This window comes from Aythya fuligula, chromosome 3 (assembly GCF_009819795.1).
Source record: "Aythya fuligula isolate bAytFul2 chromosome 3, bAytFul2.pri, whole genome shotgun sequence".
NCBI lineage: Eukaryota > Metazoa > Chordata > Aves > Anseriformes > Anatidae > Aythya > Aythya fuligula.
This window is the reverse complement of record NC_045561.1, coordinates 2,409,268-2,434,434: the sequence shown is the minus strand read 5'-3', so window position 1 is coordinate 2,434,434 and position 25,167 is coordinate 2,409,268. Positions and strand designations below refer to the sequence as shown.

At 46.1% G+C, this 25,167-nt stretch overlaps 1 protein-coding gene across 9 annotated transcripts in view; it reads right to left on the bottom strand.

Annotated features, from left to right (window-relative positions):
* The window catches only part of CCDC85A (coiled-coil domain containing 85A), a 134,887-nt gene that overhangs the window by 90,019 nt on the left and 19,701 nt on the right, over positions 1-25,167 (bottom strand). For 7 of the 9 annotated variants that reach the window (XR_004253149.1, XM_032185873.1, XM_032185865.1 and 4 more), the window contains exon 1: positions 475-693. The exons of 1 other annotated variant lie outside the window; for it this stretch is intronic. Coding sequence is in view for 7 of the 8 variants with exons in the window: in XM_032185873.1 (XP_032041764.1) it covers positions 475-693 (219 nt within the window). In the remaining variant the exon portion in view is untranslated. Of the gene's footprint in view, positions 1-474; positions 694-7,201; positions 7,348-25,167 lie in introns of those variants that run through there. One more of the 9 variants, XM_032185866.1, reaches the window with a different exon arrangement.

Below are 25,167 nucleotides of genomic sequence, written 5' to 3'. Positions count from 1 at the left end.
GGTAATTACCTGTCAGCAGTCACACTCTCTCCCCAGCCATGGGAAGCAGAGAAGGAAACATTAGGGACTACGATCCTCACTCAAGCAGAGAGTTAAATCAAGCAGGCTAAATCGTTACAGACTTGGTCTGCCTCTCGGCACAGCCCGCAGAAGATGCCACTGAGGGTGGCACGATCGGAGATGCGTTACCATCAGATGTCCTCACTCTGCAAACCGGGGACTGCTTCTTGTCCCCCCCAGCCAAGCCCCTGGGTTTCCCACCACCTGTGTACCCCACATCCTGGACACGGCCGGCTCCCTGAGTTCAGTACGCCACCCTAAAACAGCGACAGCCAGCTGTGCAACCCAAGCAAAGGCTTTGGGATGCCAGCGGGCTCCGCACGCAGCCGGCGGCGCCGCTTAACCCGGCTGCGACCCAGCGGGGCCAGCTCCGCTACGGGGGCCCGGCTCAGCCCGGCCCGGCCCGGGAGGTACCTTGAGGCCGCGGATCTCGCCCAGGTGCAGCTGCAGGCGGCGGTTCACCTCGCGGATGAGGTTGCTGTGGTCCAGCATCGCGCTCATCTTCTCGGCCTCGGCGCGGCGCAGGCTGCGGATCAGCTCCTCCTTGCTCCACTTGAGCAGCTCCTCGTCCGACACCTTTGACAGGTCCTCGGCCGCCGCCGCCCCGCCGCCCTCCGCCGCCACTTTGGCCATGGCGGCGGCCGGGGGGCACCCCAAGGAGGGGGGCGGCCGGGGCTCGCGGGGGGGGCCCGTCGGAGCGCGGGCAGCGGAGCCCGGCGGAAAGGACGAGGAGAAGGCGGGGGGGGAGCCGGGCGGGGAAATCCTCCGGGCGGGGAAGGGAAAGGGGGAAAAAGACGGGAGAGAAAAAGAGAAAAAAGGAAAAAAGAGCAGGAACCACGCAAGCTCGGCTCTCTCCCCAAGCGCACGGTGCCGGCACGGCCCGGTACGGCTTGGTTCAGCCCGGCACGGCTCGGTACAGCCCAGCACGGCTCGGTTCAGCACGGCATGGCCCGGCCCGGCCCGGCTCGGCGCGGCACGGCTCGTGCGGGCGCGCCACGGCCGCCGGCTTTTCAGCGGGGCGCGCCGCCACGTGCGGGCCCGCGCGGGCGGAGCGGGGGCGTGGCCACAGCCGAGGGCGGGGCCGAGGGCGGGGCCAGGCCCGGCGCTGTCCCTGCGGCCCGCGGGCGCCCCCTGGCGGCCCCGCGCCGCACGCTCGGGAGCCCGGGGCTGCGGCACCTCCGGCCCCAAGGCGAGGCTGCGGTGCGGGGAACTCAGCGCTGCCCCAGCCGGGAATAAAGGCACGAGGATCCTACAGACACCTCTCGCTGGGTATCTCCAGTGAGGCCCTAAAGCTGCTCAACAGTCGTCCGCCAAAAGTGTGTCACGCAGCCGAATGCGTTCGTCGCCGTCATGGTACACGCGGAGGGCTGAATTGGTTTTGTGCAGACTTTCCAAAAATATTTCTGAGCAGAGTTCAGACAAGAGGTGAGAGCAGCCGGCCAACCTGCCTCCAACCCAAATTTCTGTGTGGTCACCACCCAGTGTCTGAGCTACACTCACCTCCTCTGGCTTAACCCCGCTGCTTGGGCATGGTTTATTCATACTGCAGCTTCTAACAAACCCGTAGCAATATAGATGGCCAGCGTCCTTTCCAGCTTTAAATGAGACTAAATACAGCGCGCTATGTGAAAGGGGAAGCCACTCAAATATTCGTGGGATTTCCAAAGCTCTTGTGCCCACGTGCTCATGGCTTTTCAGCAGCCTCCCACCATTCTCAGCTCTGCCAGGCTTTCCTCTGCGAACGTGCTCCCAAACAACACCGGCCACCAACCCAGCAGCACACACAGCCGACGCTCCGGTACAGCCACAGAAACCAAAAATGAGTGGAAACAGCAGAGACTGCAAACCTCTCGGACAAGGCTGGCTACGTGAGGGCATACGGCGCAATTCTTAAATCTTCTGGCTGATGTTTCAGCTTTATTGCAACGCTTAGGTGCCAAACAACTCCACAAATATAGTTTTCAGTGCCACTATCAGCATTTTTGTAAAGTAGGCAACATGCAGCTTTCTTATCCCAAGAATGTTTTTGAGAGAGAAAAACATTCATGGATTACAACTAAGAAAATGTAGAAGAAATCTAGAAGAAAAAAAAAAATCAAACTAGCAGTCTGGAGAGGGAAAAGTCTCTGCTTTAAACCCTTTAATTAGATATCTATCTAAATAGCTTCTATTTATTCTCGAAGGAAAAAAAAAAAAAAAAACACAAAAAACAAAAAACACTTTGTTTCATAAGAAATTATCTTTTTTCAAAATTTAGAAACTTTTCAAAATTTCAAGAAAAAAAAGTTTGCTCTGTACTTCCTCCTACAACCACCTCCACACCTCTCATGATCTAGTGATCACACAGGCGTGTGGTGAGCCTCATCAGCTTCATGAGTCAAATTAAAAACAAAACCAAATGCTAAAATATAATGACTGGCTCACATGGCTCGCAGTACCTGTATCAGATGGATACAGGACAAATCTGAGGTCCCCAGATCAGGGATTAATCACGGGGGTGCTAGGAAAAGCTTCTGCTGCTCAAATTGACTTGGAAATTGCTTTTGAAAGTATTGGGCAATACTCCTCAACATGCTTGTTCACTACAGTGAGGAGCATGTAAATGGACACGCACCACAATTTGCTCAAGGTTAAACAAGTGGTTGGATGACTGATCCTTAGAAACAAAATGAAATACAGAAACAGGCACCTTTCCAACCCAGCAGAACACGTACCTGATGCAATAAGACATCCAAAGATGTTAGAATGAAATAATTACAATCATTTATGGGGTTGGTTTTATCATGAAGAGCTTGGCAACTCTTCCACACAGCTAACAGTTTGTTCTGGCTGGGATCCAAAACAGATACATAACCAGAGCATCTGTGGGTTTGTTTTAATTGTACTTCTGTCCATCGTTTGGGTAACACTGGACTTCGTTTTGTGTTCATATTTGATTAGTGAGTTAATCACGGGCCAGATCCTTCTTTTCCACTAATGCTGATGGAAGTAAACTAAACAACTGTGTGGTGGGAAGCAAGAGAAGGCACGAGGCCTACAGAATAATCCTCTGCTTCAGAGCCCTGTGCAAGTGGCAAATGCTGGCACAGACCCTTCAGGAATGAAGATGGTTATCTTCTGGCCTCTTCATTTAAGAGGCCAACATAACAGGACTTATGCTTAATGCCAAGCATTTACAACATACATTTTTTTCTATCCCTTTTTAAATTAAAACAACAACAAGACTACCAACCTTCAATGTTTGGATTCCTACGAAGTGAAGTATTCAGAGCTTATCTTACAGAAAGTGATACTTCCTACGGAATACACTCCCTCTGTTACTACATCAGCTTAAAAATTACTATAACTTTTAAAAAAAAATATACGTATCATGCATCTGATCAAGCCCTCAGTCTCTGGTTCACTGGCAATTCTTCAGTGATCTGGTCCAACATCATAATATGGATGAAGGAGCCAGCATGCAGAGCTCTTTGAGCATATTCAGAAAATGAAATGGATTGGTTCGCACTCCATCCAGTGGAAGCAACAGAGGGAAGCCAACACCATTTTTCCAAAAATGTTTTCTGGAAAAAAAAAAAAAAAAAAAAAAAAAAAAGATTTCACAGATGATTTTTTGATGAGAAAAACATGAAAAAATATTGGAGAAGGAAGATGTTAATGATATCTCAGGGAAGTTATCACAATGCCAGGTGAAGTTGCAAGCCTAAGCCAAAACTAAAGCTGCTACCCATGCCTTCACTCCACGGCCTGTTCTGATGCTGTAAGTGGGCTCAGAGGCTGTATCAGCTTCTAACACTATTGTCAGTGCCACATACAGTAAGTACAGAGTTTTGTATTGATCGTCATCTCATGCAGTAATACTTGGAAATTCTTTACTGAAGAGAAGTAGCTGCTGAAGCACAGACACATAAAGACATATATATCTTTTTATATATTTATATATATATATTAACGCACATGGTACCACACTTGGGAGAAAGTTATTCAGGAATTGGAAATGCTGCTCATGAGGTTATTGAACAGTGATATCCTCACAGATCACCTTCCTCTGCAGCTTTCTTCTCCATGCACAAACTCTTTAGTTATTCTGCTGATTCCTCTCAGTGAGATAAATCCATTAAATATTTAATTAAGCTGTGCTCAATATATTAGCTAAGTGAACTACTCTATCTAGTGCTAGCTTAACATTACATGCCCTACCATAACGTATTACACAACACAGTGTTGCAATGATCTAAGCATTATTGGAGATTTTGTTCTTTTAGCTTGTTAACAGTAAAAGCAAAAGGAAAGGACCCAAATCAGGATTTCTAATCTACTTTTAGTTATTATTTAATCAACTCGGGATAGGCAGGAATTCCGCAAAGTGCTGGTGAGATAACTGGAGTGCACTGAACTGAGGTTTGCTTGTTTATTTGTTGTGGCTTTTTCGTTTTGTTTCATTTGTTTGTTTGTTTTTGTGTTTTGTCCTTAGTAAAGCAGAAACTCATTGGTAGAGAAAATCACTGTGTATGGTTTGAGCAGCCACAGGCACAACAACCCAGGCAGAAGTGTTAAACTGAATGGAGCAGAGGTAAAACAGAGAGGGGGACAATTTGGAAGAGATTCTGAGAAACAATATTTAGCTTAAGTAGAGTGCAAACTGTTGCTTCAGAACTGCCAGCAAAATATTGCCAACCTCAGGCAATTGCCAGCAATTAGGGATAAGATACACTGCAACACATGGAACAAACAGGGAGCAGAATGGAAGGAAAATCCAACTGCTGTACATTTTGTCACAACTGACGTATGACAATCGCCAAGGGCAAGTGCTTCTGAAGATAAACTCATAGGCTGCACTACAAACCATTGCTTCTGACAAGGAAAATTACAGGCCAAAGAAAAAAAAGGGTTCTTGAGGGGAGTACTTCAGAGTATTTTCTCTGTTTGTAACATTAAATAAATAATGCACACAAAGCAAGATCACTGCATAGGGAATTCTTGTAACTGCAGCACCATGTGAAATAAAAGAGGAGCTAATCCAGAAACTTCATTTCCTAGGCTGACATAGCAAACATTCATCAACGGTTTTAAAAAAATAATAAATACTCCTAATATCTGAAGATTGGGACAACTGGATTTGATCCTACAAAGTTTGAAGAACTGGGATAAGATGCCATTAGAGAAGACCCCAGAACTGAGTAACAGGAACTTGTGGTTAAAATAGAGAACAGACCTCAGGCTTTTGGTGTGTTTGTGTTTTTTTGTTTGTTTTTGATTTCTTTTTATTTAATTATTATTTTAAATTGGGAACTCAGTGCTATGGAAACACAGATGTTAGATGTCTCAGCTTGTCCTAAAACTTACTGGCTTCAGTAGGTGACTTTTCCATTACTGGCAATGAGTACTGGATCAGTACTCAGTACTCTACTCAATTACTAAACTGTCCCTCAACAACCCTCACACCACTGACTTTTTTCTTGTGTCACCTGGAATCCCCTTCCAGTTTCGGTAGTCCAAGTGGTAAGAACTTCCTTCCAATACCAAAAATGTTAGAGAGTTTTGCAAGTCAACCGTGCACCAGAAAACCCCAGCTGATTTAACTTCAATTAATGCATTTCATAAGAGCAAATTTATTCCTTTTTTCACTGTAATACTTTTTTTTTTTTTTTTTGGGGGGGGGGGAGTTGGTAAGCAGGGGGTCTTATAAGCACTGAAGCCAAAATATTCTGAAAAAATGCAGAACACAGAGCCTAGCTGCAAACAGATGGGATGATTTGCCAGCTGCCCAATTACTGTTTTGGAAGCAAAACAAATTCTAGAACCAGACCATCTATAAATTTATACAAACCCAGAAAGTCCCCGATCTTGGCTGGGGAGCAGTGCTTGGACCAAATTGAAAGGAAAACATCCCTGAGGTTTTCTCCCAGTAGGATTTAGATGCTTCCCTCAAAAGTAGTTATTTCTAAATAAATAAATACAGCTGAATAGACTCAGTTATTTTCCCTAGATCCTTCTGACCCACAGGCAAGACTGAAGGACAAGGTCGGCTGCTTTTGTCGTTGTTACAAATGTGGAAAGAAAAAAGATAAACTACAACCCGATACTGTTAAAGATGCTACTGGTTTAAAGCCAGGTCCCCTTCTTCAAAGGGTGACAGAAATGTTCTGGTCTCCCCCCAGGAAACTGAGAATCTCCTCATCTCTGTGCCACGTTCTTCTTGTTTCTAGTCCTCTAGGACCATAAATCGCTCCTGAGCACTGACACATCCTTCTGCAAACACACCACCACTGGGCCAGCTTGGCTGTGTCCCACTGTGGCCTTCAGCAACGATAATCTTAAGGCAGAGAGACACCATCAGATGCACCCACCCACACAAGCCAAACACCGACATTTACCAATCCAAGCAGGTCGACAAGCTGCTCTTCTTATTTGTGTGTATGGGCACTGCGGCTGTTCGTTTCACTGCGGTTCTGAGGATGGCGTTTGGTCCCAAATCATATTCTCCACTTTACATCTCAATAATCCAATTAAAATGTACAAGAACTAATTAAACCTAGTAGATAATGATAGTAACAATAGTGCATAGCAATTTAAAGCATTTTCTATCTTAAAAGCACTCTACAGGCATTAACTAATTAGTGGATAACATGAATTTAAAAATCAATGCCTGAGAATAGCGTATGTTTTGAATTATCATTTTGATTATTCTCCTCTGACCACTGCATATACAAAATGCTTCTTACTTATTCTTACTGATGTGTAACAATTACAGGGGATTCCATACAACTTATTACCAAGTAATAATGGCATTTCTGAACTATCCTATACACTCTGGGAAATCACGTCTGCTCTCTTATTCTCCTCCAAATTCTGCCGATTTCTGCAGCCCCCTCCTGAATTAATCTGTTTTTCTTAAACTGGGCACAGTACAGGGGACTCTGCACTGCACCTTCAATCCTACAGCAACTACACCACAGCAGAACCAAAATGAAACTCCTCAAGAAAAGCCAGGGCAGCTGCTGCTACCTTGGGACTGAGGCGCTCACGAGCCGACACAACAGCCGGATTTCGGCAGTCCCAGAAACCAAACCCCCACCGCTTCTTCCTGTGGGGCAACTACTCTCACCTGGCTGAGTGACTGCAGCCTTCACTGACCTACCTCAAAAGCCCCACTTCTGGTACCCTTCGTGTTCAAGGCAGTGCAGAGCCTGCCACGGGCTGACAGCTCCGGAGGTGCTTCTCGGCCCTTTTTCAGCCAGAGCCTTCTGATTGCGCCACAGCAGCTCCGATGTAACACAAGCATATCTGTACAGGGGCCAAACATGGAAGTCTTCCATTAGGAGGAACCGAGGCTTTCAGAAACAGCAAAACAAAGACACATTTTGGCAACTCATCTTCCCCCGCTGCCAATTTTAATCTTACAGTTAAAATTACTTCCTTTCAACATCTGTTGTTTTTGTGGCTAATGGACTGACCTTTTTGAGAAGGGAAAAGGTCCTTCTGTTGTTTTTGTTGTTGTTGTTGCTTTTGTTGTTGTTGGATTTTCCAGTATTTATCAAGGGTTTTCAGGTGCTAAAAACAAAAACTAATCCCCAAGGCCATAAGCATCCATACAGACTAGCTGTCACACATAGCCTACAATAAAATGCCCCCCCCCACACACACACACACAGCTGACAGGTAAACGTATTTGCTTTTTCTTTATAAAGAGCATTTGCAGCACAGGGTCGCCCTGCCGATGCTTTCCCATCACTGCCCTCTCCATCTGCAGAGAGCTTAGGCTTGTCCTCCTGCTGTTTCACACACCTTTTTAATGAAAATTAATTCAGATTGCAGCATTTTCCCCTCTAGATGTGCAGGCAGGGACTCCTTATGCTCTGCTGTTCTCCGTCTTTCTTTATGGACCCATGCAAATTGCCCAGCCAGAGCTTCCTCTAAGACCCTCTTTTTTCACACGCCCCTGTGTAATTGTCAAGCATTACACTTGAACTTGTAAGTGTAGAGGGACAAAAGCATTTCTCCAGCTGATACACTTACCTCTTTCAAATGACTTCTCAGGTCTTAACTCTTTATCTGGCTGTAAAAGCCTCTGAGCAGCTGTCTGGTATCTATTCTAACTTCTCTCTCTCTCTCTCTTTTTTTTTTTTTTTTTTGTGTGTGTGTGTGCTGGTTACATGTTTCCAGTCAATGAAATCAATAGAACACTTCTCATGTTATCCCTGTTACATAAACAAATACAGATCTAATGCCTCCAGCATATAGTTTGAGGTGACAAGGAAAGGGGAGCCCACTAGCGAGAACCTACAGGAATCACTCAAGCCCTGCTGAATACAGCTCTCTCTAACACTTTAATTATCAGATTTTTTTTTTCCATTTAAGTGACAGAAATATCCACAACTTTCTAACTGGAAGGGCCACTGAGGATTTTAATTGTGCTTATTAAAACATTTGGTTCTGAATAATAGGGATGCAAACATCCTTTCTTGAGCCAGTTATTTTTTATCATTATTCTTTAAAATAGCTTATTTCTTTAAATTAGAACGAAACTAGCTGGTGAGATCCACATAGCAATGTTTCAATGCTCATTGCATTTTATTTTCAGACATGAAATGTGTATAACTACAAACACAAGTTTCAATCAAGATGCAATTGAACACCTCAGGAAAGTGTTTCTGTACACATCGTGGAAAGCAGAACTGTGTTGATTCAGTGTTAATAAAGTTTTCTGGACCCTGAATGGAAATTCTCCCTGGTAGGTCTCACTAGTGGGATGGTATTAAACATTTACCCCTATCTGTAAGATGGCTTGTAATAGCAGTAGTGAAGCAAAGACGTTGAAATAATAATAAAAATAAAAAGTCATTACTTATAATTCATAATGGAAGGACTAGTAATATTTTTTAATGAATTTACTGAAAAGTGTTAAACTGAGAGTTGAGATATTTGGTTGCTACAACCTAGGAATCAGATATGATGGCATTTTCCAAGCAAACCTAAGATGGAAGGATTGCTGGTGCTCTGACCTGGAGCCCACCCCAGGAGCTCAGGTGAGTCCATCCAGGTATCCAGTGACCACTGCTGCTATTATCGCTCTGTGCCCTGCAAAGAAGGTAAAGAGGGAAAAACATCCAATTTCTAAAGCATGGGAACACACACCAGAAGAGCAAGCAAGTTTGTCCCATCTCAGCAGGCTTGGGAGAGATGCTGAAGAACAAATGAGACCTGGAAAGGAATAGTGTTCTGCGCCTAAGACTGGCCCAGAGCACAAGGAAATTTCCATTGCTGTTAGTACTATACATCATCTGGAAAAACGAAGGCTTTCCTCAACCATCATCTTCCCATTGCCCTTCAGCAGCGCTACACTTAAATAAATAAATAAACAATGAAGTAAAAGCCTGAGGACTGCAGGAAATGTAAAGCATTTCTCTTTTATAAAAATGTTCTGAAGGAAAGAAGTATCATATGGAGAAATATTTCATAAAACATTACAGCTCCATAGCTATCCCATTTTGCTTTTCCATCTATAATTTCTACCCACCTGCTCTCCCACCCACATACCCCTGCCATTATTAATGCTTATGAAAGAGCATTAAGTTTTCATAATAAAGAATATTTTTGTCCATTGTCTAGAGAATAATATAGCTCATTCAATATGCTCCCTTGGAGGAAAAAACATTTTGGTCTGCTGCAACTAAATGCTCTTTCTCAGGACAATGCCTTGCACTGAACTACCTGATTTTCTTTTTGATTTATAAGGGTACAAAACATCTCTGTCTGGAGATAGTGATTTTCCTTGTGGTAATGCTCACCGACAGATGGTGTCAGATGTGCTCTTCTTCATGACGTTGCATACCATCGTCCCATACCAAGTGATATGTGTAGAACATGGAGATACATTTTTGATCCTTAAAGCTGATTCTGTTCTTTTCATCTCCCCACTGAACAGACACAGACATGCTCAGGCTCGGGCTTTTGTACCCAAAACCTACTTCAGGGATATGCTTTGTTACCATTTATTTTTTGCCTCTGGGAAATTATTAGCTAAAAATCTGATGATGGCATTAAATTGTAAAGCAGCCTAAATAAGAATTTGCTTATGAAGATTAAGGCCAGACTAAAAACTTCCGAGTCAGTTGTGTGGCAAGGGATTTCAGCTGTTGGTGTTCTACCCTCACAGCTACAAGCTTGATGTTATAGTAAAAACAGCAAGAGCATCTCCAGCAGGCAAAAACATTTTGGCAGAAGAAGGGGAAAGAGAAGGGGACAAACCTTGAGGCAGCTGGCGTCCAGGCCATCCAGTGCCTTAGAAACAGAAACCAACATCTGGACATGCCCATGGCAGCAAAGTGGCAGCCAGTGCTGAACACAGAGACGCTGGTACAGAGTGCTGCTGTCGGGCTGGAAAAGTGGTGGCCACCTGCAGCACAACCTAGAGATACCCCAAGTAAAGGCAGGGGAAACAGTCCCGTGTTATTCCACTTTACAGTCAGCCAGTCTGGAAGGAGACAAGCCAGGGAAACTACACAAAGGCTGCAACAGAAAGAAAGGTTTGCAAAACACTGCCCTGTCGAGGCTGAGAGGACAGACCCTGAGGTTAATGCTGCCTTCCAGGAATTCATGGCCGGTAACATAACACAAGATGCTCGAATAATGAAACTACTTCTACGGGAGTAGGCATGATTCCCTGTAGTAATGCTGAGTGCTCTTCATTCATGTAATCAAGCTTTCCTAGCAATGCCCTCTCCCAGGAGCCTCTACAAACAGGGAAGTGGAGGCCCTTTGGGTTGCATGCTGCTCTTCCCCAGACTCTCACCCACACCTCGTCCACAGGGAAGGCAGCCTAACAAACCACTGGGACGGAGACAGAGCTTGTGAGAGCCCTCAGGAAATATTTAGCAAGGAGGTCACTGCCCCCTTATCATCACTTCCCCAAAATAAAATAAATAATTGCAGAGCAGCCTCATCTGTCCTCGAGAGGTACTGCATGAGGAGCAAACACTGATATCACTTCAGGCCGCTTAGTAAATTTTGAGGAGTTGTTATTTAGTGAACATCTGTTAAAGAATAAAACTTATTTATTCCTTTAAATTTTTAGAAGTAACTCAGGGCTTGTACTGACACTGCTGAAATCAGGAATAAAAAAAAGCAAATAAAACGGGATGATACTGACAACCCACGAGTGATATTCTTGTCTCGTCTTTATCTATCTAAGTCAAACACACCCTAAATAAACCTCCTCAGTGCCTGGTTCTGACCCGAAATGCTGGCCCGGCTTTATCTGCCTGGTTCTGCGCCAACCGGGGCGTGTGAGCAGAGCCTGCCACCCTGCGTGCTCCGTGAGGAGAGGGCGGCTCTGAGCAGGCTGGAGGGCTCCGGGACGACCCGGCGGGGTGCCCAGCACCCGGACAGCCCCGGGGACGGGGCTGAGGGGGCACCCGGCCCGGCCCGGCCGGCGCTGCCCTCCGCTGTGGCGGCTCGGCCGGCAGGTGGAGCCCAAGGCCCGGCGGAGCGCGGCCCTGCCCGCCCGGCCCCAGCCCGGGGCTGCCCTCAGGGCCCGCGGCGCCCGCTGGGCAAATGGCGCCGCCGCCTCCTCCCCGCAGCGCCCCTCAGCCCGCAGCCCTGCCGGGCCCTGCCGGGGCTGGGGAGCCTGGCACGGGAATAGGGCTGCTGCTGGCTGAGGGCACGCAAAAATAATTGCTATTTCACAGGGCCTCATTCCCCTGTCGCCCTCTCTCTGCGTGCAGGTATTGCTAGCAGCGATTTACACATCCAGCTGCCTGCAGTTTGAGGAGCGCTGACGGGATTCTCAAATGTACGAGGCTTTCGGTAGTGCTTGATAGAGGGGGACACCTCGGGCGTCACTTACAGGTAGAAAAATGAGGCGAGCATCTGTAAATGTGAACAGGACAGAAGCCCTGCTCCGATTCTTTATCGTTCCCTCCCAGCATCGCTCTGAGCCAGTGCTACTAGGCTTATTTTTCAGACGGGAATCCCTGTGCAGATGGGCTCAGGAAGGATAACTGCAATGCCTCAAGCTGCAGCGAGTCACGGCTGAGGCAAGGAAAAGAGAAATACCGAATCTGCAATGGCTGCTGCTCTACCCATCGGGGCCGGCACCCAGGAAACTTCCACCGGGCTTTCCTCTCTCTCACACACAGCACACACAAATGCAATCAAAATGAAATAAAATTAAACTGGGCCTCACAATTACTGCTCTCACTCTGTGCTGAACAAAGAAATCGGGCATGTTTTCTGAAAAGTCCACAGTCCCTCTGGTTACAGTCCATAAGCCTGAAAGCAGCTGATAAAGTAAGCACCAAGACAGCCAGAACTGGTGTATTATGTCCACTGCAGCTTCTCCAAAAGCATTTGTGCCTGGAAGTGTGACTGGGAGCCATCCTTGTACCCCAATCATCACCTTCCTTAAAGGAAGATATGAAGAAAAAATGCCCCTCTAATTATTGTACTTTACAATAGCTCGATTTCTCTAGAACTGGACAATTTATTCTATAAATCCAGGGATCCCTGCCAACGACCGCTGGGAAAAGTACCATAGGCTCGTTCAGGCTTGTGGGGCTGCATAAGTCCATTAGGCTTGCAAGGAAGAACAAGCTCAAATAAAACTGCACACATTGATGTGCCCTGCCTTAATTAAACTGTACAATTGTCACACAGCTGACACCCACAACACTGCTGACACAAAGGAACCACATATGTCCCTCAGTTAATAGTGCTTTATTTTCTGTCCAAACTTTCCAGGCAGGGTTTTGTGGGGGGAGTCTCTGTTCAATGGGCATAAGAAGCTGAACCATGTGGTACCAGGTCTCGTGAGCTTCTGGATGAGTTTCACAAAGCACTTGAAAAGTCAGCATTTTAGAGATAATAATTGGAAAAGGTGTATACCTTTTTTGTGAATCTGCGATTTTTGTTATCAAGATTTTGTGAAATAGCTAACAAGTATTAACTATTTTTCCCCAAGCTGATAGCTGCAGTCATACAGAAGTACAAGATTTTGTCGAGTTTGGGGAAAAACAGAAAAGCCCAGGTGATGCCACTTGAGTTTTCCATTTGGATTTTCCCCCGCTTATAGAGCCACTCCATCTGCGTCAGGATACCTAAGGAACAACCATTCCCACAGGGCAGAAACCCATGCCTTAAAATCATTCCCAGCGTCAGAGTTCCCTGCCCTCTGCCCAGCAGCTCTAGCTGGCAGCGATCTCCATACCCACCTCCTCAGGGCTGTTTGGAGACCCGGGAGACTCTGCTCAGTCTCCAAATGATGGCCATAAATCAAGGCAGTGCTGGTTTGTGGCTGAGAGCGGATGAATGTATACATACACATATACATATCAGTGTGACCCAGACAGAGGAGCGAAGGCAAAACGTACTGGACAGACCCCAGCAAGACCACAGGCACTGCCATGCTCATCTTCTACCCATTCCCTGAAAGGTCTTCTCGCAGCACTCAGCACAGGCGTTCTCCTGCAAAGTTCCCTCTCCAAGGGGTTATGCATTGAAGCAAGGAAATTTGGAGCACGGGCAGGCCACAAGATCAGCCCTCTGGGACAAGCACTCTGTGTTGTCAGACACACCTGTGGCACTTCAGGGAGCAGGAACTGAAAAGCTAGTCCAATGTTTGCTGGGCGTAAGGATTCCAGGACATGTTTTTCAATTGCTGTATTACATTTGCACTTCAGAATAAAATATAAGCATCTGACTGATTACATAGGTTTCTCTCCAGAAGGGGAAAAATCTATCAGCCCTGTGCTATGCTTTTAATATTGCCAGACCTCAAGTAATGAATGTTTGCCACGGGTATTTCAACACTGCTCTGTCCACTGTTTGTGAATGTATGATCTGCACTTTCCTCTGACAGCTAATTAATTGATTCTTGGAGAGAATCTGCTTTCTAAAGGTGAGCGAAAATGATTTATGCAAAGATGCATTTTTGTCACAGCAAACGTGGCTTTAAAGGAAATAAAAATTTTCCTTGGAATATGATAGAAAAAGCATTTCAGCAAGCAAAATTGTGTTGGCTCAAGTTGTTTCTGAGAAGAAAAAATATCTGTAATTTTTCCTTTGTTCTAATACTTGTGATATAGAGAGTTTAGATTTAAAGTTATTTTCTTTATGCCTGCTTTTATCAACATGGTATCTTTCCAACAATCTCGCTCATTCTGGCTGCAGAAACTGTGGCACATAACATTACGGCATTTGCAACCCATTACAGCCTGTTGTTCCAATGATTTGCAATAGAGTGCAATATAAAGCTGTTTATAAGGCAGTTACTTGTGTATATAGCTTAGCGTAACTGAAAGATATTGAAAAGAAAGGCTTCCAGAGCCATCATCTGTTTTATTTGCTTATAAAACTATTTTGGAACTTCAATATTCAAGTGTAAATTTAAGCCAAATTAAAGTGCTGAAATGTTTACTGAGTCATATTTTAGGAACAACTAACTTCAAAAGTATTAAGAAAACAAAAAATAAGATCTGAAGGCATACCTCTGCACAGAACAGGAAAATTCAAACAGTACGGTTTAGCTAGAAAACAGAGCGTTCAGTGAAAGTGAGAAAGCAATAAATAACCCTCTCATAAGGGCGCCACACACTGACAAACCCCACCAAACACAAGAGGCTGAGAGCCATGCTGAAGCCCCTTTGAACATCAGGTGAAAAATGTAAATCCAGTGCATACTGACTTTTCCTTATAAGAAGCAGGTTTTTGGCAGTTAAAAGGACTGGAACTTTGCTAATTTCAGTACAGGACTTGAAAGGCTTTTGCAAACGATCTGGATTTAGCAACTCTCCTGGGAAGCAAACGTGTTGTTATGCCCATTTTACAGAGACCTTGCACGAAGCAGGTATTTACAACAGGTTTTGCCCTCATATTTTAAGACATCAGCAATGTGGCAGAAGCAATTTTGAGGCATAGCTGTCCTTCATGGGGTTTCAGGAATGCTTCTGGAAGGCTGAACTGTTTTGATTGAACTGGTTTGATTTTGATCTGTGTTCCCAAAACCAAGGCAAGAGAAGCTAAAGGCCACCACCAAGAGGACGGAGGCTGGCAAAGCCAGAGAGCAAGTTCTCCTACATCTCACTAGTGCAAACAGTGTCTGCTGACCAATAACCCCCATCCAAGTCTGGGGCAGCAGCAGGGACCGGACTTTCTGGGAGGGGAGGCAATTCCCTCCCAGGTGCTCTGTGGCGGTGCTTGGCAATTTTTGTTGCTTCCACTGTTTTGCACTACTGAAAAAAAGCAGTGTAAAGTGGAAAAAGCACACGTTTTCAGGGAGCACGGGGCCAGTTCCTGTCAGTCTCTGCAGTGTGCCATGCACAATGGCCCAACTATTTTTCTTCTCTGCAAAAAACATTCCCCCGAGCAAGCCCCGCTCTACAGTTCCAAACCGACTGGCAACCAGCAGCAGACGAGCGCTCCAGATCATGCTGCATCACAATACAGTTACAACTATTTAAAACCCAATTAATTCTCTTTCATACTTTCCCATCGAGCTGTAAAGTTCCAGTTGGCAAGACTTTTTACTTTGATTTCGAATTCCTGCTTGGAAGATTAACTGAAAATGGATTTGGCTTGAACAGCTGCACCGAACATATTTTGTTTTATTTTGTTGCCATCTCAAATAACAATACTTAGCACTCTTCATCTTCAAAGCATTATACAAACACTGAGTCACATCCCCTCACAACACTCTCGTGACATCACCTCCTGTAAATAAAATCACGCTCCTCGCAAAGAGGTGGAGGCTGAGCAAGAGCTTGGAATTTGTGCAGGGTCAGAGGAAGAGCCCTTGGCAGAGGCAGATGGAGAGGCCGAAGGCTCACAGGCCCCTTCAGTCCTCACTTGAATCATCTCCACTCTCTCCACGTCTTCCCTCAGGTACCACCCATGGTAGCTAGTGAATGCATGTACTTGCGGGCACCTGCTGCTGCTGCATGCCCTGCCACCTGAAGTCAAGCAAGCTCAGCTGGCTTAGCAGCAGGGAGCTCCTTCCTAGTCACTGAGGAAAGAGGGATCTCAGGCATGGTTGTATACAGTGCCCCTGCCCTGAAGTCACTGAGGCACGTCCGTCTGGCTGCATCCAGCCCGGGAGGATCACCCTTTCCCTCAGACACACTCGACTCGGACAAAGCAGCGGTGTCCTGAGGAGCTCGCTGCCTGTGAGCAGAAAGCAGTCCCTGAGCAGAAGGCCAAGAGCGGCCTTGGCTGCTCCCGGGCTTCTCGTGGGCTGAGGAACCCAAGCAGGCACCAGGCAGCCCAGCCTCCGAGCAGCAGCGGCACCTCCCTGTTCCCACCGGCTGCCTCCCCACCATCAAGGGGGCGAGGAGACGAGGTGTGCCTCGGCCACACCGTCCCCCAGGAACAGGGCACGTCCAGCTGGGACACACCACGGCCTAACAGCCCTCTCTCTAAAACAGCTACTCTGCTTTGTCCCAGTTCTCCCAGCAACTTACTCTGAGCGAGGAGGTTCCACTCCCACAACGCTGTGTGGGTTTCCTGACTTCGTGTAGTGGGTTTACGTGGCAAGGTTTTGGTAGCAGGGGGCTATAGGGGTGGTTTCTGTGAGAAAGATCTAGAAGCTGCCCCATGTTTGGGAAGGGCCCCATTGTTTTCCAGAGCTGAGCCAATAAGCGATGTTGTTTTGCGCCTCTGTGAGAGCATATTTAAGACAGGGAAAAAAACGCTGCGCCACACAGCAGCCGGGAGAGTCAAGGGAGTGAGAAACAGCCTTGCACGTGCCAAGGTCAGTGTACAGGGAGGGGGAGAGGTGCTCCAGGCGCCAGAGCAGAAGTCCCCTGCGGCCTGTGGTGAGGACCATGGTGAAGCAGGATGTCCCCCTGCAGCCCATGGAGTACCACGGTGGAGCAGGGTTCCACGCTGCAGCCCGTGGAGGAGACCCCGGTGGAGCAGGTGGCCCTGCACCGTCGGAGGCTGCCGCCTGTGGAAGACCCCTGCCGGAGCAGATTCCGGGCCGGACCTGTAGCCCGTGGAGAGGAGCCCACGCAGGAGCAGGTGACCCGGCAGGAGCTGCTGCCCGTAGGGGAGCCAGGTTGGAGCAGTTTTCTCCTGAGGGATGGACCCCGTGGTACGGACCCATATCTGGAGCAGTTCTGAAAGAGCTGCTGCCTGTGGGAAGCCCACGCCGGATCAGTTCATCAAGGACTGCATCCCGTGGGTGGGACCCCACAGCACAGGGGACGAGAGTGACCGAGAAGGAGCGGCAGAGAAGAAGTGCTGTAGACTGACCATAACCCCCATTCCCCTGCCTCTGCGCCGCTCGGGGGGAGGAGGTGGAAGAGGGTGGATGGGGGGGAAGGTGCTTTTGTTTTTTTTTTCTTTGTTTTCTCACTTCTCTCGCTTGTTAGTAATAGGCAATAAATCTTACTATCTCCTTATGCCAAGTCTGTTCTGCCCGTTACAATAATTATTGCGTGATTTTCTCGTCCTTATCTCAATCCTTGAGCCCTTTTCACATATTTTCTCCCCATTCCTCTTTGAGGAGGGGGAGTGAGAGAGCGGCTGTGGTGGAGCTCGGCTGCCCACTTGAGTGGAACCACGACACTTCGAAGCTGGGCATGGGGCTTCCGTGCCTAAATTAGGATCCGCAGGTCACTCTGAACTCAAGAAAGAAAAGGCATGTCCTTTCAGGGCTAATTCTGAGACATTAATGTAGGCTCCAGTGACTACAGAGAGAGCCTGTGCTCCTAAATTAGACATCTAAATCAGTAGTCTGTGTGAAGCAGATTTTGTGTTAATATGTCCCTATAAATACATATTCTCTGCTGTGCCAATTCCCATAAAGTGAACCAATGTCAAACATGCGGAGCATGTAGTTCTCATGGCTTCTTTTCCTGAAGAAAACTGACAAAGCAAATACACATTTTGCATTCCTTTCAACCTCTTGTTTTTCCCCTTATTTGGCTTCTTCCTAAATATATGAAGAGATCTTTCAGACCAAAACAAATAGATCACTCACTATAAAGCTGTAACACTACCCTGAAAACCCCTTCCCAAAGCATTCAAAGGCACGAGGAAGAGACCTGCTTCTCCCATAGAGCATGACAGGTATGTGGAAACCAAATTTAGCAGGTTTTGTTGCATTTATGCCTCTTTCTGAGGTCTAGACCCCTCTGTTTCTAGACCAGCAGGCACAATGAAGAAGCAGCATCACAAAGAGGCTGAATCAGCCAGCAATTAAGACACTGGCCTAGGGTAATTCCCAGGCCCGTTATTCCTGGCGCACAGCTTTAAAGAAGTTATTGCACCTCCATTCCTGTTATGAGGTAGCCTTGATCTCAGGAGATGGTCTCAGGTGCTTCCTAAAACCAGCCCTAGTGCCAGTTCTTGAGTTCATGTGAAAGTTGTCAGTCGAATTCCCAACAGTGATGCCCACACGGCAGAGTGTGGAGGTGCTGGGGCAGCGTGAGCAGGCTTGCACTGGTACCTCTGTGCTCTTCCTTCTTCAGAAAAAAAAAAAAAAAAAAAAAAAAACCCTCAAGCCATAAGCATAAGCAGCAACAGCTCTGTCAGTCTGACAGACACTTCTGGCCCATTTCAAAATGGAAAAAAATGCAAGAACTCCAGTTTACAGAAAATGGTTTGGGGGCATTAAAAAAATAATCTTTTAATCTGTATTTTATGCTCAGGTTCTTTAAACTGTACAATTGGAACCTGTCCAATTTAGTCCTCCACCTCTGCAGAGACAGCTCTTCTATCAGGACTGCAATACTGTGAGGCATGCAGATCCTCACTGTTTACAAAAATCGTTGGCCCTCTGACATAATCTGAATTCTTCTTGCCTCATCTATGGGAAATTCCAGCCAGGAAGAAGGATCCTGAAACTGTGAAAGCTGTAGCCAGTGACCCTGACTGCCAAAGGACTACTCAAACTGTCCAAAACCACACCTAGAGGTGAGATTACCCTTGCTGTTCTTCTCAACATAGACAACGTATTTCTGATCTCTAATTAAAAGGAAAAAAAAAAAAGAAAATGCCACTGCAGCTTTTCAAGTAGCAGGTCCTATTCCCAAAGGCTGACATTGTTAGGAACACTGATCCAGCCCATGTCTTCAGCAGCACTTTCTTGCATCCCAAGTCTCCCCCAAAGAGCCATTTATGTCCTTTCTGTTGTTGGGGTAGTAAGAACACACAAAGATACCAACAGCATATGAAAAACAGCAAGACTAGAGAGAAAATGTAGTTGAAAGAGCTTTTGAGAACCTCTTTCTCTTAGTATGCTCTCCCAGTTGCTAGCTTTTGCTTTATTCTGGATCTCCCCAATTCCTTCTGAGTTTATGCTATCAATTTCACATCCAGAGACTGAAATAAACCCATCATCTGGACTGGACTGTATCAAGTGTGTGAAAGAATTCATAGCTGCACATTTCTGAGTTGCCGAATGGTGAAGTACTGCAGGATAAACTGTGTGATAGAAGAAGCAGGAACAAAATTTTGGACACTTCTGGGCAGTGAATTACAGATGTGCAGAAGGATGAGTTTAAAATTGATACTGCTCATCATGTAATGACTCTACCAAAGTTAACAGAGTACAAACACTGGAAGCTGAATCAGACTCAGATTCCTGTTGGTAATTCAGAGTCCGACATTTTAGATCTTCCATTAACCACTACTGAAGCTTCAGGTACTATCTCTAACCAGTACAGAATGATATCCCTGTGTTTTATATATAACCTTCACTTTTCAGGTATAATGAAGTGATGAGCTGTGGAATAGAAAGGAAGAAAATGGTCAAGGTAACTATCTAGACACCAAAGGACTATATGTATTCATTACTTCAAAGTGAAAACAGAGCGCAGACAGGAAGGGGAAAAGGTTCAGTAAAAGCACTTTCAGCAGAGCAATTTAAAATTATTCACATATTCCTTGGAAAGAATCCATAGCACTTTCATCTGGTAATAGTAGGACTGTGTTAGGAAACAGCACTTAGAAGTGTTGGATTAAATAGCTATCTTGTAAAAATCAGGTGGAGGCCATTAGTGCTATTCATCTGTAACCAGGCTTAAAACCCTCCTAAGAAAGCAGTGATATGCAGCAAAGGGCACGTTAGGAGGAATGAAAAGCATTACTGATACAAAACAAAAGCACGGCTGTCATTATTTGTCTTCTCCAAGGGTAAACTTGGATTGCCTGATGGTAGCACCTGGTATCACACAAAAGAACAGCTTCATCACACTGACTGCTTCACATGCAGCGGGCGTTCACAGACAGCGGCTGATACAAGGAAATGGGCGAGACTGGAAGAGCCCTTTCTTAGATCCACACTTACCCTTTGTAAGTTCCCCAGTTTCGCCATGCTGCTTCACACTTCCAGAGTCTCGCAAAGCAAAGTAAGGGTAGTAATTAATTTACACACGGAGGTGCTGCATGCATTTATACACTGGCAGCCTGCAGCACAAAGGTCAAGATCCTCACCTGATGTAAAGAGTAAAGCTGGGAGATTGAGGAACAAAAACAAGCGTGGGGCAGATCCTCAGTTTGCCCAAACTGCAATGAAATTAGTAGAATTGTACAGTCTAAGACAGCTGACTTCCTCCAGTGCCAAGTGATACTGAAAAAAAAAAAAGTGATAGGAAAAAAAAGAAAAAGGCAGCATAAGCATGACTGCATCTGGGTGCAGTTTTCAACAGGAACATTTCATTTTGGAAGGCACTGTTCGGTGCCAGCTCCCACACAAGCTTTTAACGGGTAAAATAATAATAAAACAACACAGAAAATCTAGCGAACACTTGATTGTGAATCAGCTGATCTGTCCCAGGGAGCACAAATTGCAAACAAAGCAGCATGGGAAAAACAGGAGAGAAAACAGACCCCGGTGAGTCCCGGGCTGGGAGGAAGCGCTGTGGACTGGAACAGCACGGATTCCCCCGTCGGTAATGCTGCTGCCCCAAACAGCTCCTGAAAAGCACTTTCATGAAAATTCCACTGCTAAAAAAATAAACAAGCAAGTAAAATGACCACCATAAATACACAAATAAAGAGTAAAAATATATGTGTGTGTGTATATATGCATGTGTATGTATGTATAAAAATATACACAGGGAAGGAAATGTTCTCAGTTAAACCTGAGACACCACACAAAGAGAATTCGGTATTCATGCCAAGCCTACAGACAGAAAAAGCCATCAAAGATATATGGAAGATTTCTTTAAAAAGCAAGAGGAGAAAACCCAGGAGTCACCCAAGCCCATTTCATTAGACAGGCCAACTTAATTAATTTGTTCAATTTGCTACTCTTCTATGCATGGGTGTAAATGCAGACTCGAAAGCAGGAGGCTAGAGGTGATGGGAATGAAGCTCATTAGGAAGCAATAAAGAAGGAAGAGACGCCAGAAAATGAATGCTAGTTCATTGGGAGAATTTTAAAAAATGCCATTTGTCTTCATGACACAGAGGGAGAAGAGCTCAGCGAGCCCGTGCATATGGTTAGCTTGCAGGGACCTTTGGCTTCTGCTGGCCTTTGACCTCGGTGTTTCAATCAAGGCAACACTAAGCTGTGAGCAGTGCCACATCTTAGCACCAAGTGACTACGCTTCTTAAAGACTGCAAGCCGAACCCAGAATGAAAAATAAAATAAAAAAAAAAGACCCTGAATACAGGATTTCAGCAGAATGTATATAATGTATACAATACGTAATACCAATGCAGAAAATCTGAAAACCCAAGATCATTTGCATCCTAGTCTTTGACACACCTCACCTCCTGCACACTGACATTTCACACGTCTTGGTCCCCTTTGACCCCAAAGTCCTTTTTCTGCACGTTGGATCTCAGTCCACTGCACATTTCCAAAGGACCAGGCACGAAGTGACCTGGGCACAGAATAATAGTCCTGACCGTCCTTTTCCTGCAGACCATGGCCAGAGGTGGTGCCGCCGTACACAGAGGCTGCTGGTTAAGGATTTGCAGAACGTATCAGACCTTGCTACAAGCATTTATCTTTCCTGACATCTTTCAAACCGACACCTGCCAGGAACCGGAGCTACGCCACTGGCTAGGCAAATGAACTCAAATGCAGGAGCAAAATCCTAATACCAGGGAGCTCCAGCTTTCCCTGGGGACTGAAGGGTTTGGTCCTTCCTTCTCAGGACCATTGAAGCATTCCCTGCGACCAGCAGGAACCTCACCTACCCGACAGAAAAGCTCTGCTCTCTCCCTAGCCCAAAGGCAGAGCTCTCGCAGCAGGGGCAGACTGTGTGTTTGAACGAAGAATCAAGTCCTAATTCCTTGATTGCTGAACTGCTGCCTGAAAAAACAAAACCCAACAACAACAAAACACACACACACACACAAAAAAAAAAAAAAAAAATAAAAAAAAAAAGAAAGAAGAGTGGGCATAGAAGGAAGTTCATTTGTCGAAAACCTTTAAAGGAGAGCAAGGCAGTTAACTGGGCTAGTGGGATTGCTGCAGTCACTGCAAAGTTATTGAACTCCCAATGCAAGCTGCAGATCATAACAGATCATAACACAAACAGAACCGAGAGATTTGGGAAATTTTAGCAGACCAAATATTTGAGTTCTTTGGAGTGGATTTTTTTTTTGCTGTTGCCAAGAAAATTCACTTGGGTAAGGTCTCCTCTGCTCCTGGAGCCCCATAGCAGCCCTACCATTGAGTAAAGGAGGAAAGAAGTATCTGAAAACCATTGGAGAGCTCTAAAAATTCAGCATAGCACCATTGTTGCTAGTGGGAACACCCCTGAGAAGCGCTGCTTCCTCTCTCACGCAGGCTTTTACATGGATTTGTGGAGGGGGGAACGGCACAAACTGACGAGAACTGCAGGGGCACCGTGCATTTTGCCAAAGTGTGTCATCACCACCAGCTGCAGGGAAAACAAACGCACCCCAAAGCCGCCTTCCTGCCCTGCACAAGGCTCGGAGGAGAGAGGGAGAACGAAGAAGCTGCACATCCTGTGCACTGCCACACGCACACAGAGCTCCTTCCTACTGCATGGCCATGCAATATGTATGAATATTACTCTCCCACGCTTCAGTATAAATGCTCTTGAACTGGGATCCTTTCTCCAGCCAAAGTTTTACTTTCTTTTGCATCCAAATTCATTTTGCCCATTCAGGAATGGAAGGCTGGCTGCCCCTTATCAAGGGCAGGCTGGGGAGCAGAGCTGGGTGCGTAGCCATACCCCAGGCTCTGGCTGAAAGACGCACCCAGAGCGCACAACCTGACCTCTTCTGTACCCAGCCTCCGCAGCCAGTCTGCTCTGGAGAGGCCAGGAGCCACGAGGAGTCATACCATATCTCCAAGCTGCATCCACTGCACTCAGACATAACCGCACGTACCAAATGATGCAATAAATGTGAGCTGCTCTCCTAGGCGGTTTGCCGTTGCCTTTTCCTTGGCTGCTCACAACCTTCCCAAAGAAGAAGGTGTTTGCCCTTTTAGGCTCCCCGAGAAGAGCAGCAGCAGTCAGTTCTGCCGCAGGAGAAGGCAGGGGCACACCTCGCCTGGCCGGGATGATGGGCATCACTCGCCTCTTCTTCCTCCCTTGGGCACTGAGCCAGCAGTCTTCCAGGGAATCTCTGCAAGCTGAGACAGCCATAAATAAGTCAGGCTCAATTATTTTATATCAAAACAGTATCTTAGCTTTTAATGAGTGCAACTGCCAATACAAAGAGTCACGCATTATGAATCACTATTTTCTCCTTCCCAGCACTTTCTAATTTCCTGCTAAGGAGACAAGCTGAATGGGGTCATTAATCTGAATTAGAAATACTGTGACCTGCTCTGCACTTTATGCGCTAACATTTTCTGGCATAGCAATACAGGACAGGATTTTGTATTTCAGACAACAGTAGGATGTGTGAAACGTAGGCTCTCATTTTAAATAACCCCAGGAAGAGGCGTTGCTACTAACAAACTCTTACATTTAAATGCAGCACAGGATTCTTTCGTATTGAAGCATCACAGAACACACGTTGGCCAGACAGCAGATAACGTGCTCTTTAAACAAGCTAGCATGGGGACTTGTCTCCTTTACCTTCCAGTCCAATATTGAAGTGTTTTTGAAAATGCATAGATGAATGAAATCACAAAATAATTATAAATAGAAATGTAAGGCTTAAAGATACAAAAAGCGTATAAATTACAGCAACGCTCAGAAAAGGCATGACAAACCTTGTCCCTAAGTTCACTTTCCATTTACAATGCGACTTTCCTTGCCTGGGAGTCCCAGGGCCCTGACAAAAGACAGGGCTGCGCTCTGATCCCTGCAGCCAGATGCTGAACGACACAAACCTGACACAGCTCACGGGCTCTGATATCTGAAAACACTTAGGCGCTCAGGTTGTACTTCCTTTTTTCAGTATGACCTCCATTAGACTGAAATGGAAAGTGCAAGCTCTAGTTATGGAGCTCGGTCCCCTTGCGCGAGGCACAGAGCAAATCGGGCCCAACAAAAACAAGACGCCAGGACCGAGCCGAAGCGCTGCCCAGACTTCTTGCCAGCCGCTTTACAAAGGAATGCGCTTCCCTCCAAATAACTTTCCACAAATGGATAATCCCAGCAAAGTCAGTGGGAGTTTTCCACCGGACTTAAACTGCTCATGGAAACAAGAATTTCCAGCGTGCGGCCCAAGGCCCCGGCAGGCCCGCGTGTGAGGTTGCCCGAGTTTCCAGAGCTCCTCCGGCGGGGCCGGGCCCATCTCAGAGTGGGGCGGCTGCCGCCCCGAGCAGCATCCTCAGCAGCAGCACGGGCAGCACACACATCCAGCGCTACAGGGCGCAGCCAACTCACTACAAATTACTCAGTAATTATCCTCTGCTCCCTACATACATTTGAGAAGCCAATAAGGGTAGGAGCCAGTAGTAAAACTCTTTTTTTTTTCCCCCTTATTTCTTCAGTAAAGACCTAATTTTCCCCTGCCTGCGGCGGTTCCACTATGCCAACATCTCTGCAGCATTTAGTTTTACTTAGAACTAAGTCATCTTTCCTCCGACCCAGACCTCTGCCTCCCCGGGTGTTACATTTATTATCGGGTTTTGATATCATGTTAGAAAGCTATTTTATAGTGCAAATGTTTTTTCAGCTTTGCGAATCTTGTTGCTAAATAGGTATTAAGGCAGACTACAAATTA